The sequence below is a fragment of the Schistocerca gregaria genome, chromosome 3 (assembly GCF_023897955.1).
Source record: "Schistocerca gregaria isolate iqSchGreg1 chromosome 3, iqSchGreg1.2, whole genome shotgun sequence".
Classification (NCBI taxonomy): Eukaryota; Metazoa; Arthropoda; class Insecta; order Orthoptera; family Acrididae; genus Schistocerca; species Schistocerca gregaria.
This window is the reverse complement of record NC_064922.1, coordinates 388,268,496-388,284,211: the sequence shown is the minus strand read 5'-3', so window position 1 is coordinate 388,284,211 and position 15,716 is coordinate 388,268,496. Positions and strand designations below refer to the sequence as shown.

At 41.6% G+C, this 15,716-nt stretch overlaps 1 protein-coding gene across 1 annotated transcript in view; it reads right to left on the bottom strand.

Annotated features, from left to right (window-relative positions):
- The window catches only part of LOC126355186 (DNA replication factor Cdt1), a 54,781-nt gene that overhangs the window by 26,016 nt on the left and 13,049 nt on the right, over positions 1–15,716 (bottom strand). Inside the window, exons 3-7 of the mRNA XM_050005407.1 lie at positions 11,544–11,708; positions 11,205–11,398; positions 2,238–2,489; positions 1,155–1,306; positions 968–1,077 (exon numbers count right to left, since the gene is read on the bottom strand). Coding sequence (XP_049861364.1) covers positions 968–1,077; positions 1,155–1,306; positions 2,238–2,489; positions 11,205–11,398; positions 11,544–11,708 — 873 coding nt within the window. The remainder of the gene's footprint in view (positions 1–967; positions 1,078–1,154; positions 1,307–2,237; positions 2,490–11,204; positions 11,399–11,543; positions 11,709–15,716) is intronic.

Genomic DNA, 15,716 nt, shown 5'->3' with positions numbered 1-15,716 from the left:
TTCAGGAGACATGACAAAGGCTTCTTCTGAGGAAACATTTCTGATCTTAGACTGCAACAAGTGTGGCTATGTTGCCCATACATTCCAAAAACTAGGAGAAAAAAAAAAAATCGCTATTGTTGTCACTTTAATCAGTGGTGGGGAGAAAAGTGAGTGTTCTTGCAGAACCAGAAGTAATAGTGATACATAGGTATCGCAATTTTAAAAGTGAATAACTGCTACAGGGTAAGTATGCAATTATGCACAACAAACCTCGGCTATTAACATATTAGTGCTACAAAATCAAAAGAACATTTTTTTTAAGGTGTGTATACAGATTATACCAGCAATGGAGGCACATCAGTGATGTCATACTATGAATCACTAATATGTTGACTTCATAGAGACTAGAACTTGTGTAAGAATGCAACAATGAAGCTGTCAACACTATTTACTTTTACACATTGACCATCTCATACTTTTATTATGATTTGCTGGTGGTTTCGTCTCCCTTTACTGGCAAAATTTGATTTGCATTATTGCCTATGAGTGAGTTTCACTTCTACAAGTGTACCTTCTTCATTGTCCTTTGCAAAACCATTGTCAATTCAAGTCCATATAAGCACAATACAATTATAAGTTTTTTTTGTGATACTATATCTCATGTTTGTTGCATGAAATGTAACCAAAAGTAATTGTTTCCCCACCCATAAACAGCTGCTGTACATGACAAGACTTTCAACTCCTAATAAAGGCAGCACATTTGGGGCACATATAGCACAAGAAGTGGCTAACAAAACAAATTGTTGACAAATCAAGGCTCCCAAAAAGTTTGCAAATGGTTGGCCAAAGGTGTAAATAATTAACAGCGCCATGATTGAGACACTGCACTAAATTGTATCATTCAATTATCAGAACCCCCACCTTATCAAAGAATTCACAATTCCGCACTTAGATTTAAATAAAGATAATAAAAATGTTGACTTACCTCATGCTGATCTTTCACTATTTCCAGTAATTTACTATGGAACACTTTCCTTCGCTCCAGAAGATAAGAGGGTGTCATTGTTGGTTCAACTTTTGAGTTATCTGCACCAACTAGAACAAACATTTCTTGTGTTACACATAATAAAAAGCCAGAGAAAGGAAGAAATTGGTCACTGAAACTAACGTACCTTCCTGCATTTTTAACAACACTGGCACCAGTGTAAGCTCATATTTCTCTTGCTTCACTGCACACCCAAAAACATGGCATTTCTGCTGAGTGTAAGTATATGCTTCTGGATATACATGCTTTATTTGACCCAGGTGAAATTCTGTGAATTCTCTAAAATGGAAGAGGAAACAATTACCAGTTCAGAATACAGAAATTCTTGCTCCTCACACCTTAACAAATGTATGCTTCAGGTACAATTCAACAACTCATTAATAGTTTTGCCTTTCACAAAATATTTCTTGAAACCAGGTACGAAAGAGAAAAGCTAAAAAGAATGATATTTTTGCAAGTGATTCTTACTACATTTTGTTAAACTTTTAAACTAACTTAAATTTGTGAATCAACATGTGCAGCGACGGCAGGTGCCATTGCTAGAGCTCTCACAAAAACAATATAGTGCAATAAGTTATTTTATTCAGTAAACAATAAGGTTGTGAATCTCTGTAGAGACCCCAACCTTACACCACGATTTCAGTGGCTGTCCACACTCCTCTGGGATTGGTCAAAATGCTTCAGCTGAACAGGTCCCTTCACAACATTATATAGATGTCATGTAAGGTGAAGCTGTTATTAGTGGTGCCCCCCTCCCTCCCCCTCCCCCCATGAGTAGGTGCATTACAATAGTAACATATCATTTCTTGTGTACGGTGTACATCGAATTTATTAAATACTGGAAAGTGGCGCAGACACACCTCCAACCAATCTACTTAAAGAAGACCATTAAGATGTGATACATTCCATAACAAAACACCAGATTTGTAGGAATAAGTACTACCTTGCAAAGTGCCTTGTTTCCAATGAGGATCTACAAATTCAAATAATATATGATGATAAATTTGACACAAGCATAACGTGTTTTATCACTCACCAGCACTTAGGGGCATCGGAGGATTATTGCTAAGAATCACTACTGATCACTGTGTGTGTGTGTGTGTGTGTGTGTGTGTGTGTGTGTGTGTGAGAGAGAGAGAGAGAGAGAGAGAGAGAGAGAGAGAGAGAGAGAGAGAACCCAGCATAGTAAAAAGCAGTCTCAAAAACTTACTTCCTAAGCATCTCGCGCACAGCAGGACTAACTTTGTTGAATGTGACAGCTTCTTTGCGGTTGTGCATCATGGAGACAACTGTATCAAGACAGCGGAATGCCTCAGCCAGACAACGGTAAGAGTAAGGCAAAGGTAATGATGGCACCTCAGATCGTGCAAGTGCTGCATATCGCTGATGAGCAGGTGATTTCAGAGGGCTCTTGAGTGGACTCAACAACTTCTGTGGTGTGCTGCTAACACTACTCTGAGGGCTGAAAAAGCAGCAAGAATTTAAATGCTACATTTCAAATCATCATTATGAACAGCTATATATTGAAATAATAAGGCCAATAACAAAAAATCATCAAATAAAACAGTATGCAAATGAAATTAAATTATTCATTTATTAAAGATAAAAACATTACACTATGAAAATAACTATTATTATACAGTATATCATTCCTAATTGAAGTTAAGTACCCATTCACACTGTACTACACTTCAAGAAAAAGTCCAAGTCAAAAATTGAAATACTGGAAATGATAAAAACAAGCACAGTACACCCATGTAGTTACTGTACAGGAAGTGGCATCGCACAAAATGAGGAGGTAAAGTGAGGAGGGGTGCGATCGGAGGTGGAAGCCACATAAATTTAGCCAGAGACACGAACAATGTTATGGTGAAACACAGCAAAACTACCCTTAGGTGAATTGTAGATGTCCTTTTGCACAACACTAGCACTGATCTACATCTGCATCCATACTCTCCGAACCACCGCTAAGTGCATCGTGGAGTATGCATCCCATTGTACCAGTTATTAGCGTTCCTTCTCGTTCCATTCATGTAAGGAGTGCAGCAAGAATGATAACTTAAATGCCTCTGTGTGTAATGTAATTATTCTAATCTTGTCCTCACTGTCATATATGAGTGACACACAGGAGGTTCAACATATTCCTAGAGTCATCATTTAAAGATGGTAGTTCACATCTGTCTTGATAAGTCTGCCAGTTCAATTTCTTCAGCATCTCTGCGAGATTTTCCCATGGGTCAAACAAACCTGTGATCATCATACATCATACTGCCCTTCTCTGTATACGTTCAATATTCCCCACTAGTCCTCCTTGGTACGAGTTCCACACACTTGAGCAATATTCTACATCAGGTCACATGGGTGTTTATGAGCAATCCCCTTTGTAGACTGATTGCACTTCTCCAATATTTTACCAATAAACCTAGGTCTAGCACCTGTTTTACCCACAACTGAGGCTACACGATCATTCCATTTCATATTCCTACAAAGCGTTATATGCATGTATTTGTAATCTTATCAAGATCTGACTGAATATTTGTGCAGCTTCTTTCAGATAGTACCTCATTATAGATAACTACATCACCCACAAAAAGGCCAAGTTTACTTTTAATATTGTCTGCAAGGTAATTAATATACAACATGAACAGCAGGAGTCCCAAAAGACTTCCCTGAGGCACATCTGAAGTTACTTCTATATCTGACGAAGACTCTCCATTCAAGATAACATGCTAACACAAAGTTTTCAATCCAGTCACAAATTTCACTCAATACCCAATATGATCAAACTTTTGACAATACTCATAGGTTTGGTACTGAATCAACTGCTGTTTGGACATCAAGAAATACTGCATCTACACAACTGCCTTGATCCACAGCTTTCAGTATGTCTTGTGAAAAAGGTGTGAGTTTGGTTTCACACGATCGATGTTTTCGGAACCCATGGTGGATGGCATTAAGCATTGTTATATTTGAGATCGCAACAAGTCTGAAGATTCTACAGCAAACTGAGGCCAAAGATATTGGATGGTAGTTTTGTGGATCACTCCTACTACCCTTCTTGCAGACTGATGTTACCTGCGCTTTCTTCCAACTGCCAGGCATGGTTTTTCGTTCAAGGGATCTACGAGAGATTATAGTTAGAAGGGAGACAAAGTCAGCCACAAATTAAGTACATAATCTTATAAGGATTTCACCAGGCCCTGGACCTTTGTTAAATTAACGATTTCAGCTGTTTCTCAACACATTTGACACAAATGCGGATTTCATTCACTTTTTTTAATGGTAAGAGGATTACATTGGGGCAATTCTCTTGTGCCTTCCCCTGTAAAGAAACATCTGAAAACAGCTTTTGCTTTGCTGCCCTCAATTTCAGTTCCTGTCTCATTTCCTATGAACTGGACACTAACTCTAGCGCCACTAACAGCCTTTACAAACACCTGAATTTCTTTGGGTTCTATGGAAGATCACTTGATATTATTCTGCTATGGATGTTACTGACGGTTTCAGTTATTGCTCAGCTGACAGCCAAACGCATTTCATTCAGCATCTCTATATCTAGAGTCTTATACTTTGTTTTATATGTATTGTGCAGTAGTCTCTGCTTCTTTAGTTCCTTTACAGTGAGTATGTACCACAGAGGGTCCCTCCCATTATGAACTGTTGTACTGGGTACATATCCATCCAGTGCATGGCCCATTATTATTTTAAATTTGAGCCATAGTTCCTCTAATGCCCTGGCCCTGTGATGAAATTCCTCACTGACGTATCACACTCCTGACTTTTTATCTAGTTTATTGCACATATACACTCCTGGAAATGGAAAAAAGAACACATTGACACCGGTGTGTCAGACCCACCATACTTGCTCCGGACACTGCGAGAGGGCTGTACAAGCAATGATCACACGCACGGCACAGCTGACACACCAGGAACCGCGGTGTTGGCCGTCTAATGGCGCTAGCTGCGCAGCATTTGTGCACCACGGCCGTCAGTGTCAGCCAGTTTGCCATGGCATACGGAGCTCCATCGCAGTCTTTAACACTGGTAGCATGTCGCGACAGCGTGGACGTGAACCGTATGTGCAGTTGACGGACTTTGAGCGAGGGCGTATAGTGGGCATGCGGGAGGCCGGGTGGACGTACCGCCAAATTGCTCAACACGTGGGGCGCGAGGGCTCCACAGTACATCGATGTTGTCGCCAGTGGTCGGCGGAAGGTGCACGTGCCCGTCGACCTGGGACCAGACCGCAGCGACGCACGGATGCACGCCAAGACCGTAGGATCCTACACAGTGCTGTAGGGCACCACACCGATACTTCCCAGCAAATTAGGGACACTGTTGCTCCTGGGGTATCGGCGAGGACCATTCGCAACCGTCTCCATGAAGCTGGGCTACGGTCCCGCACACCGTTAAGCCGTCTTCCGCTCACACCCCAACATCGTGCAGCCCGCCTCCAGTGGTGTCGCGACAGGCGTGAATGGAGGGACGAATGGACACGTGCCGTCTTCAGCGATGAGAGTCGCTTCTGCCTTGGTGCCAATGATGGTCGTATGCGTGTTTGGCACCGTGCAGGTGAGCGCCACAATCAGGACTGCATACGACCGAGGCACACAGGGCCAACACCCGGCATCATGGTGTGGGGAGCGATCTCCTTCACTGGCCGTACACCTCTGGTGATCGTCGAGGGGACACTGAATAGTGCACGGTACATCCAAACCGTCACCGAACCCATCGTTCTACCATTTCTAGACCGGCAAGGGAACTTGCTGTTCCAACAGGACAATGCACATCCGCATGTATCCCGTGCCACCCACCGTGCTCTAGAAGGTGTAAGTGAACTACCCTGGCCAGCAAGATCTCCGGATCTGTCCCCCATTGAGCATGTTTGGAACTGGATGAAGCGTCGTCTCACGCGGTCTGCACGTCCAGCACGAACGTTGGTCCAACTGAGGCGCCAGGTGGAAATGGCATGGCAAGCCGTTCCACAGGACTATATCCAGCATCTCTACGATCGTCTCCATGGGAGAATAGCAGCCTGCATTGCTGCGAAAGGTGGATATACACTGTACTAGTGCCGACATTGTGCATGCTCTGTTGCCTGTGTCTATGTGCCTGTGGTTCTGTCAGTGTGATCATGTGATGTATCTAACCCCAGGAATATGTCAATAAAGTTTCCCCTTCCTGGAACAATGAATTCACGGTGTTCTTATTTCAATTTCCAGGAGTGTATAGCTTTCTGCTTGTTTTAGTTGTTCTTTGTACTTTGGTAATCATTGTTGCCACAACTGTGTCATGATCACTGATACCAGTTTTGATATGGACATCCTCAAAGAGGTCAGGTCTATTTGTTGCCATTTGATCCAAAGTATTTCCATAGTGATTGGGGTTCCAAACTATATATTCTAGGTAGTTTTCAGAGGAGGCGTTTAGTAATATTTCACAGGATACCTTATCATGCCCACCACTAGCAAACTGTAATGTTCCTAATTGATTGTTAGATGATTAAAGTCTCCATCAATGATTACAATGATTACAGTATGGTAGGAGAACTTACAAACAAGTGAACTAAGATTTTCTCTAAAGTTTTCATTTACCTCAGGAGACGAGTCTGGTGGGTGATAGAAGGATCCAATTACCATTTAATGCCCATACCTGATACTGAGTAGTGCTCACACAATCTCAAGTGCAGCTTCAATTTCTCTCTCAGTGGATTTGAGTTTCTGGTCTATTGTGACAAATAGATGACCTCCATTTCCCATTAGCCTATTCTTTCAATGTACACTTGAATTTTCCCCCAAAATCTCACTGCTATTAATTTCTGGTTTCAACCAACTTTCTGTACCTAGCATTATGTGAGCTCCGCCACTTTTCAGGAGTGCTTCAAACTCTGGCACTTTGTTGCAAATACTTTGGCAGTTAACCGTTACAATTTTAATACTCTCACCTACAAGAGGTGTTTCTTTCAATCTTACACTCAATGTTCTCCGTGTCCTACAGCTATTGTTATCTGTATTGGATGGAGAGTCTCCTAATCTTAAAAAAAAATAAAAAAAAAAATTAACAAAATAAAAGAAGGGGGGGGGGGGGGGGAGAGAAGAAGAAGATCTTCTGTGCATCCCACACAGAGGGAGCCACCTGGGTAGCAGCCTTTGATGTAAAGTGCACACCTGACCCATTTAGGGGCACCCTGCAGCTCTCAGCCCTATAACATTAAGTCATTCCACTTGACTTACAACCAAGGGACCACACTTAATTCTGGGGACAATGCTGCAAACTGTGAGCTTCCTTGAAACTGTGTGCAAGGCTGGTCTTCTCAATCTTCTCTGCCATTCACTGGAATAATCCAAGTATGACCTTGAAACCCAGACAACAGGCATCTTGTGTTCCAATGTACGCCACAATCTGCAATTGCTTGCACCCTATAGGATAGTACTTGAGGTACCTTTGGTACCAGAACCACAGTTACATGACTTTCAGGTGCCCTTCCTAAACACCGATTCGCAGCACCTGTAAATGATTTGACAGTATTCAGAGCGATTTCCAGCTGCTTACAAACGTCAACCAACTCGTCCCGTGTTTGAGAACAGCATTCATAGTGGGGCTGCATTTAGCTAATGCAGTTAAGTCTGCTGATTATCTTTTAATCTGTTGAGCTAGAAAGTTGCTAATTACCTATAATAATTGAAGCAAATACACAAAATGAGATTTCTATTAACCCTAGAAACATCCAGCACGGGAAAAATTTCCTGTACATTTTTATTTTTTAAAAAATGGCATGGCAAGTATTTTTCTATGCTTTTGGGTCTTTTTCTATTTGTCTGTTGCCTATGCTGTGTGTTTCTATGGTTAAATTTTTATAATTGCAAGTACAAAATAGGAATTTTAGGCCCATGGGCACATTCTGCCCGGGCTTGGTACTCCACGCAACCATAATTCTTATTATCTTCCCTACAACCACCAAGCATGGGCAAAATTTGCCCGTATGTTTTTCTTTCTTTTATTCAGTTTGCAATCTCAAACATGAGTTTTACTGTGGTTTGTTTTGTTGAGTTTCACTTTCATTGTTGATTTTAGACTTGCCATTATTACTGTTAGCAGTTTGTCACAGTAGAGCAACCCCTTTATTGTAAAGTAGATTTTGTAAGATGAGATAGAGGCTTGAACAACGCAGAAGTTCTTGCAGAACTTTTTCTCAATGACGAATTATCAGATTTAAGTGATTTTGAGTCAGATCATACAGAAGTAGAAAACGATTCCAGTGAAGCAGCGGAGGACAATAAAGAAGAAACAAACCATGCAGGTAACGCTACAAATAAATATGTTACAAGTTCTGGCAGAGTGTATCTTGCAGATGCTCCGAGACATAGTAAAAGGGATTTTGGTAACATAGTCCATGAATGTCAAGGAATAACCAGTGCTGGGAAAGTAACAAGCATATGTGAATCATTTAAAAAAAATTCACTCCTGAATTAGTATGGAAAATACTTGACCATACAAATGAAGAAGCTGAAAGAGAAAACTTATCTCCCTTTAGCGATTCTGGAATATATGCATTGATGGGAATTTTAATTCTAATGGGATTTTACCAGGACACCAATATTCCTTTATCTGATTTATGCTAAAATTTATTGGGAAGAGTGATTTATAGAGGAGCTATGGGTAAGCTATTGAAAATTCTTCACTTTGATGATAAAGGCACCAGCTCAGAAAGACGTGTATGTGACAAATTTGCGCCGCTGCGTAGAGTATTGAATGGAATATTCACACGGTACTTCAGTAGTGGATCTGACAAAACAATTGATGAAATGTTGTCTTTTCAGAGATCATTGTCCTTTCAAAGTTTTCCTCAAAGACAAACCTGGAAAATAGGGAATATTAGTCAGAATGTTTGTAGTGCAGTTGAACAATACATAATAAAAATGGAAGTGTATGCTGGAAAAGATAGTAGACCTGCCAGTGGAGAAAGTCTTCTTGAGATTGTAAAGAGACTGGTGAAGTCAATAAAGAACATAGGCTACAATGTCACAACTGACCTCTCCTACACTTCTGTGGAGTTGGGGGACATTCTCTATCAAGACTACAAACTTACATTGGTTGGGACACTTAGATCAAACACAAAACATGTACCGCACCGAACTTTAGACGACAGCAGGCAGAGAGCTGTATTCCTCCAAATTCGCATTCACAGACCCATCTTCTAAGAAGCCGCCAGTAACAATTGTCTCTTACGTCACAAAGAAAAATCTGTTGATGTTGTCTACACAACATTGTAATGCAGGAATAGAAGTTGATACACCAAAAAAGAATACACGCATAAACCTGTACTATAATTGCACTAAGGGAGGAGTGGATGCTGTAGATCAAATGGTTAGGACATACTCTACAAAAAAGGGGTACAAGACGATGGACACTGTCAATGTTCTACAGCATACTTGATATAGCTGCAGTTAACTCATACACACTGTTCAAGATGAATGCGCCTAAATGGAATGAAGGGAAACCAAACGCCAATAAACTGTATCTCCATGAATTAGGCCACGAACTTTTGAAACCATACGTAGACGAGTGAGCCATGGATTTGAAAGGACTCCAGTTGCCTATTATTTGCGCGATGTGAGAAATCCTAAGAAAGAAAGCAGAGGTAAACAAAATTGCGGCAAATGAAGAACCAACTAGGAAAGCAGGGTGCTACTTATGCTTGAAAAATGCAAGTAACCAGAGAGCAAGAGACAACATCACAAAAACCAAGTTTACATGTGGAAGCTGTGGACGCCATCTGCGTCAGATTAATTCAGAATCAGCCATTTTGTGTGCAGAATGTAAATGTCATCTGTAAGTGAAAATATTCTCTCCAAGTAAAAAGTGTTTTCTGAGAGTTTTCAATGTACAATAACATGAATTTCAGCAAGTGTTTTCATTTCTGTTTTTGAAACTCTCTCAATGACAAAGCTGTGCTATTCATTTAATAGATCAAAGAGTGCATAGAAACTTTAGACAGCCTTTGTATTCAATTAAAAACCTTATCTTGTTTACGCAAACTTTCAGCGACCAAGATTTGGCCATTCTCGGTTTTTATATTCACCCAACGAGTGTTAAAAAATTAAGCTGTCAGTTACGTTGTCACTATTTCCTGTTAAACTAATATCTCAATGGAAACAGAATTACATAAAATAAACACATATTACAACAAATTACAGAATTTACAACTTATTGTAACACGGGCAAAAATTGTCCTTGGTTGGTGCTCTGTGTAACCTATAATACCTTGGTGTTTCTAGGGTTAAGGCAACAGAAAAACCTGTGGTAAAAGTTACTCATTTCCTAAAACTTATTGAGGTTAATTATAGTTATTTGGCAAACTAGAAAATGGAGTTAATTTACAATAAATGTAGGTAATATATACCCATCTTTAAGGGAAAACCAGATGTAACACAATATGTTTCTTAGAATATCTGCTATAGTAACTAAATCACAAACATCTATTTACTACAAATGAGATTATGCACAGGACAATGGTAATTTCCAAAATCCTTGATGAGCTCATTTGCCAGTACTGTCATGACCTCAATACTCATAACATGGAGTAACTAGGCTACAATATTCCAGAAATCAGGAATTAACAATGAACTTTCACTGAAGTACTGTGGAAACAAATATTTACTGAACACACCAATTTCATGAAGTACAGCAGGTCTTGTTCCAGCTTGTAGGAACATCGTAGAATATTGTATAGCTGGCAGAGACTTCATCATATTTGTTTGAAACAAAGATAGCTTTCTTGTATCATTAATCATATGATGTCAGTTTCAGTCTACTTCCCTCTATTTGCAAACATTAAAATAAGATGGCCAGGGGCTTAAGAGCACATAAAAAAGGAAGTTTAGCAAATAAAAGACAACATAGCAAAGACAATTTGAATTGAAGAACATATACTTGATACCATAATGGATGGGCATGAGATAACTAACAATCTGAGTGATGAGATTTCTTGTCCTCCTTACCGATAAGAGAAGCACTATAACACCATTGAACACTGGAAATTGAAAAAGTTACAACACACTAAAATCTTAAAACAGTCATCGACATACTATTGTCTCCATATTTCTTTCCTAATTTTGGATATAAATCCAGTTAAGTACACTGAATACATGTGTATATATGAAACTATATTATTTACCTAACTGGAACCTCTATGTCAAGTGCTTTGAACTTCTGTATTTTAGGTGTGCCAGGAGTTTCCAATGCTTTCCTTCTTGTTTCTAGTTCTTTCAGTTTTGTAGCACATCTGTTGATTTTGGTAACTTTTTCTTTCAGCTCAGCTAGTCTGGTGCTTCTTGATAATTTGTTTCTAATTTCAGCCAGCGACAACTCCTGTGATGGGAGACGTAATAATCATAAAATCTGGTTTGTTGACACAGATAAAACAAATCCAATACTCCAAACATAAAACAAGACATTTGTACTGAATTATTTAATGTATTTTGTTTTCTTCACTTAAATGGTTTTAAATAGCTACCTTTGGAAGACAGGAGTTCTCCTGCAGCCTTTTAGGAGTCATGAGTCCCAGTTCTTGGCGAGCATTGGTTATGTCTAGTGGCTTCCCAGCCTGTACCTTGTCCTGACCACTTTCAAGTGGTTCCATGGATTGGATTGTGTTAGATTTCTTTTCACATGGGGAAAGCTATAAGCAGACCAATAGAAAAATTAACAGCACAATACAAATCTCAAAATAGTGAAGACTTTATTCACTACACAAACTAACTTAAATGACTAATAACAAATTTACCTCATGTAGTAACTTATGCCAAGATTTCATCTCATTTTTCAGTATACTTTCAGTTATATTTTATTCAAACATGTCTCAAAAGTAATGCTGTAAGCCATTCAACACACTTCCATATTCAATCTCAAAGGAGATTCACAGTGGGGAGCATTTTATATTTTCCAGTATCAGAGTATCCAGTATTCAGAGTATCACTTACTTCCCTTTCATTTTTTTTCCTTCTTCATTGTGCTGCAGATGTGTGTTAAATAAAGGGATAACAAAACATGACTATTCATGGCAAGGGAAAGTGACGCAGATAAAAGCAGCCTGTTTTAACTATAAGGGAAATGCAATGAAATTACAGGAATGGAGAGCTGAAACAGACTTACCATTTATTTACAATTAAAAATACATTTATACTAGGGCTATCCACAAAGTACATTACATTTTGGAATTAAAAATAAATAAAGTATTGGAATTTTTTTAATTATATACAGATGAAAGCCTCACTTAAATACTACTTTTCTACATCGAGGCATTTAAATTAAGGTACTTATCGTAGCGATGGACGAGCTTGGAAATTCCTTCGTCGTAAAATTCGGCCACCTGCACCTTCAACCACGTGGTTACCTCTTCTTGAAGCTGTGCATCGTCATCAAAACGCTGCATAGCCAACCACTTCTTCATTGCTGGGGATAAGTGGAAGTCGCTCGGTGCCAGGTCGGGACTGTACGGCGGATGAGGAAACAACTCCCACTTAAAAGATTCGAGAACTTCACGAGTGGCATTTGCCGTGTGAGCCCGGGCATTGTTGTGAATCAGCAAGATCTTTGAGCCCAACTTTCACCTGCGCTTGTTTTGTATTGCTCTTCTGAGGTTGTGCAGAGTTTGGCAATATCTTTGAGAGTTTATGGTAGTGCCTCTTTCCAGGAAATCAACAAAAATCACACCTTTTCTGCCCAAAAGAGGTAACCACGTGGTTGAAGGCGCAGGCGGCCGAATTTTACGATGAAGGAATTTCCAAGCTCGTCTATTGCTACGATAAGTGCCTTAATTTAAATGGCAACTATGTAGAAAAGTAGTATTTAAGTGCGGCTTTCATCTGTATATAATTTTAAAAAATTCCAATACTTCATTTATTTTTAATTCCAAAACGTAATGTACTTTGTGGATAGCCCTCGTATAACATGCCTAAAGTGACCCCTGCAACATCAATACAGAGCTATGCATGTCTGAACTTTACATCGGGTGTGTCTGAATATGCTTAGATATAGATGGTGGCAACTTCAAGGCTAATGTTATCGTTCAGTTCCTGCATTGTACGTGGATTTCTGTTATGGACCTTGCTCTTCAAGTGTCCCTACAGGGAAAAAAATCGCACACTGTTAGAGCCGACAAACCTGGTGCCATAAACATTTGCTGACAGTTCATTCCTCAGTGAAGACCTTGTGGACTTATTCCTGGGATATCTTAGATGTGTGTCATTTTAGCCCATCTTGGTAGAAGAAGCAGTATAGTTTTTCATATTCAGTGAGTTGAGCACAAAATGCATCAAAAAATTCCACATTGAAACCATTTGAGCTTAGAATCAAAAAATTCTGGTCCAGTAATTTGTGTACCTGTTACACTGCACTAAATGCCAATTTTTTCCATTGTGATGTGGCTGCTGACATACAGTGTTAGGGTTGTAATTTCTTAGACTTTCCCGGCGGTTTGATGACATCTCGTGGAAATCGGGTTTTCTGCCAGATATCAGCATCTTCCAAACACAATATTTCGACGTCATTACTTGACGTCTTCATCAGGTGTTCCCTGAGACTGGCTGCTTGCTGGACCGGGTCGTATATTTATGCCTGCCCGGGGCCTGGTGTTCTGTTTGCCGTTCCCTAGTCGGTCCGCCCCCGCTAGTCGCGCTATCCTGCCGCTCTAGGTGTTCTCTATTCCGTCCGCGCCCGCTCTGGCCGTCTCCAACTGCGGTCGTGGCCTCCTGGTGTTCCCTTCTCGGTCCGCACCCGCGAGTGGCGCTCCAATGCCGCTCTGGACCACGACCGCAGTTGGAGACGGCCAGAGCGGGCCGGGGTCTACACAAAAACCACGGAGCAGCCACAATGGGCAAGAGTGTGGATGGACTCCTCAATAGCCATCACAAGACGAGAGCGAGGAAACCACTGGTCAATAGCTCGTGAACTGCTCAGGGAGTCACTATAGATAACGAAGGACTCACCTGAGCAGGAGCAGCTATACTGTAGGGCACAAGAGATGGCTACAAGCTCCACAGTGAAAACACTGCAGCCATCCAGCAATGAGCATTGTTCAGATTGTTCCCCATGAGTAAAGGCATAACCAACTCGACCAGTAACCATCGAACCATAGGTATAGATTACGGCACAGCCGGAAAACGTGGCAAAGATGGAAAGAAAGCGTCAGTGGAGGGCCTCAGGAGGGACTGAGTCTTTCGGGCCTTGTGCTAAATCCAGCTGAAGTCATGGGCGGGGCACATACCACAGGGGTATACACATATGGACCCGGAAAAGAGGTGGGAGAGTGAAAAAGTCAAGCCCAGAGAGAAGAGACCGGGCGTGAACCACATTTGGACATCCTGACCAGGGCCGCTGTTCAAGAAGATGGACGACTGAGTTGGGGAACAGGAGACGGTAACTGGGATACCCAGGCAAGCTACAAACATGCGCAGCATAATTGGCCAGCAGTCGTTGGCGCCAGATCCGCAACGGAGGGACACCAGCCTCCACAAGTTGGCTTTTGACAGGGCTTGTGCAAAAAGCTCCAGTTGCAAGTTGGATTCTGCAGTGAAGGAGGGGGTCAAGCAACTGCAACGCTGAAGGCGATGCCGAACCATAAACCAGGCTCCCATAATCGAGACAGGATTGAATGAACGCGTGATACAGTCGGAGAAAGGTAGACCTATCAGCACCCCAGCTGGTGTAACTCAAGCATCAAAGAGTGTTAAGATAGTGCCAGAACTTTTGTTGAGACTGCCGAATATGAGGGAGCCAAGTCAACTGGGCATCAAAAGGCAAGCCCAAAAATGAATTAATCTCCATCACAGCAAAAGATTTGCTGTAAAGATAAAGTCATGGCTCACAGTGAACAGTGCAGCGCCGGCAGAAATACATGATGCAGGTCTTGGTGGCCGAAAACTGGAAGCTGGGCGTGACGGCCCAAGACTGCACCCTGCAGCTGCTGTTCAGCAACCACAATGCCAGTGGAGCTATAGTACGGGCAAAAGCCATCAGCATAAAAAGAAGCCGTTACGGTCGTTCCCACAGCTGCAGCTAGCCCATTGATAGCAACTAAAAAGAGGCAAACACTCAAGACAGAGCCTTGCAGGACCCCATTCTCCTGGACTCGGGAGGAACTATGGGAGGGACCAACATGCACGCGAAAGGAACAAAGCGATAGAAAATTTTGAATAAAGTTCAGGAGCGGGCCCCGTAGATCCCATCCAAGCGTGGCAAGGATGTGAGGCCGCCATGCTGTATCGTATACCTTCCGCATGTCAAAAAAGAGAGCAACCAGATGCTGATGGCAAGCAAATGCCGTGAGGATGGCAGACTCCAGGCAGACCAGATTATCGGTGGCAGAGCGGCCCTTATGGAACCAACCCTGGGATGGAGCCAGAAGGCCCTGAGACTCAAGTAGCCAACTCAACCTCCGGCTCACCATGTGTTCGAGGAACTTGCACGGAACGTTGGTGAGGCTAATTCAGGAAAAGCCCAGGTAAGCTAAAGGGGGTCCAATATCCATGAAGTCGCCTAATCTTGGCCCAAACCTGCGTTTGAGAGGTACGGATGCCAATGGTGGAGATATACCTTTCCCAGTACTCCAGCTTCCTGCGGCGAATAAGGCGTCGGGCTTGGGCACAGAGCCGCTTAAAGGCAATGAGGTGGTCCAGTGACGGGAGCC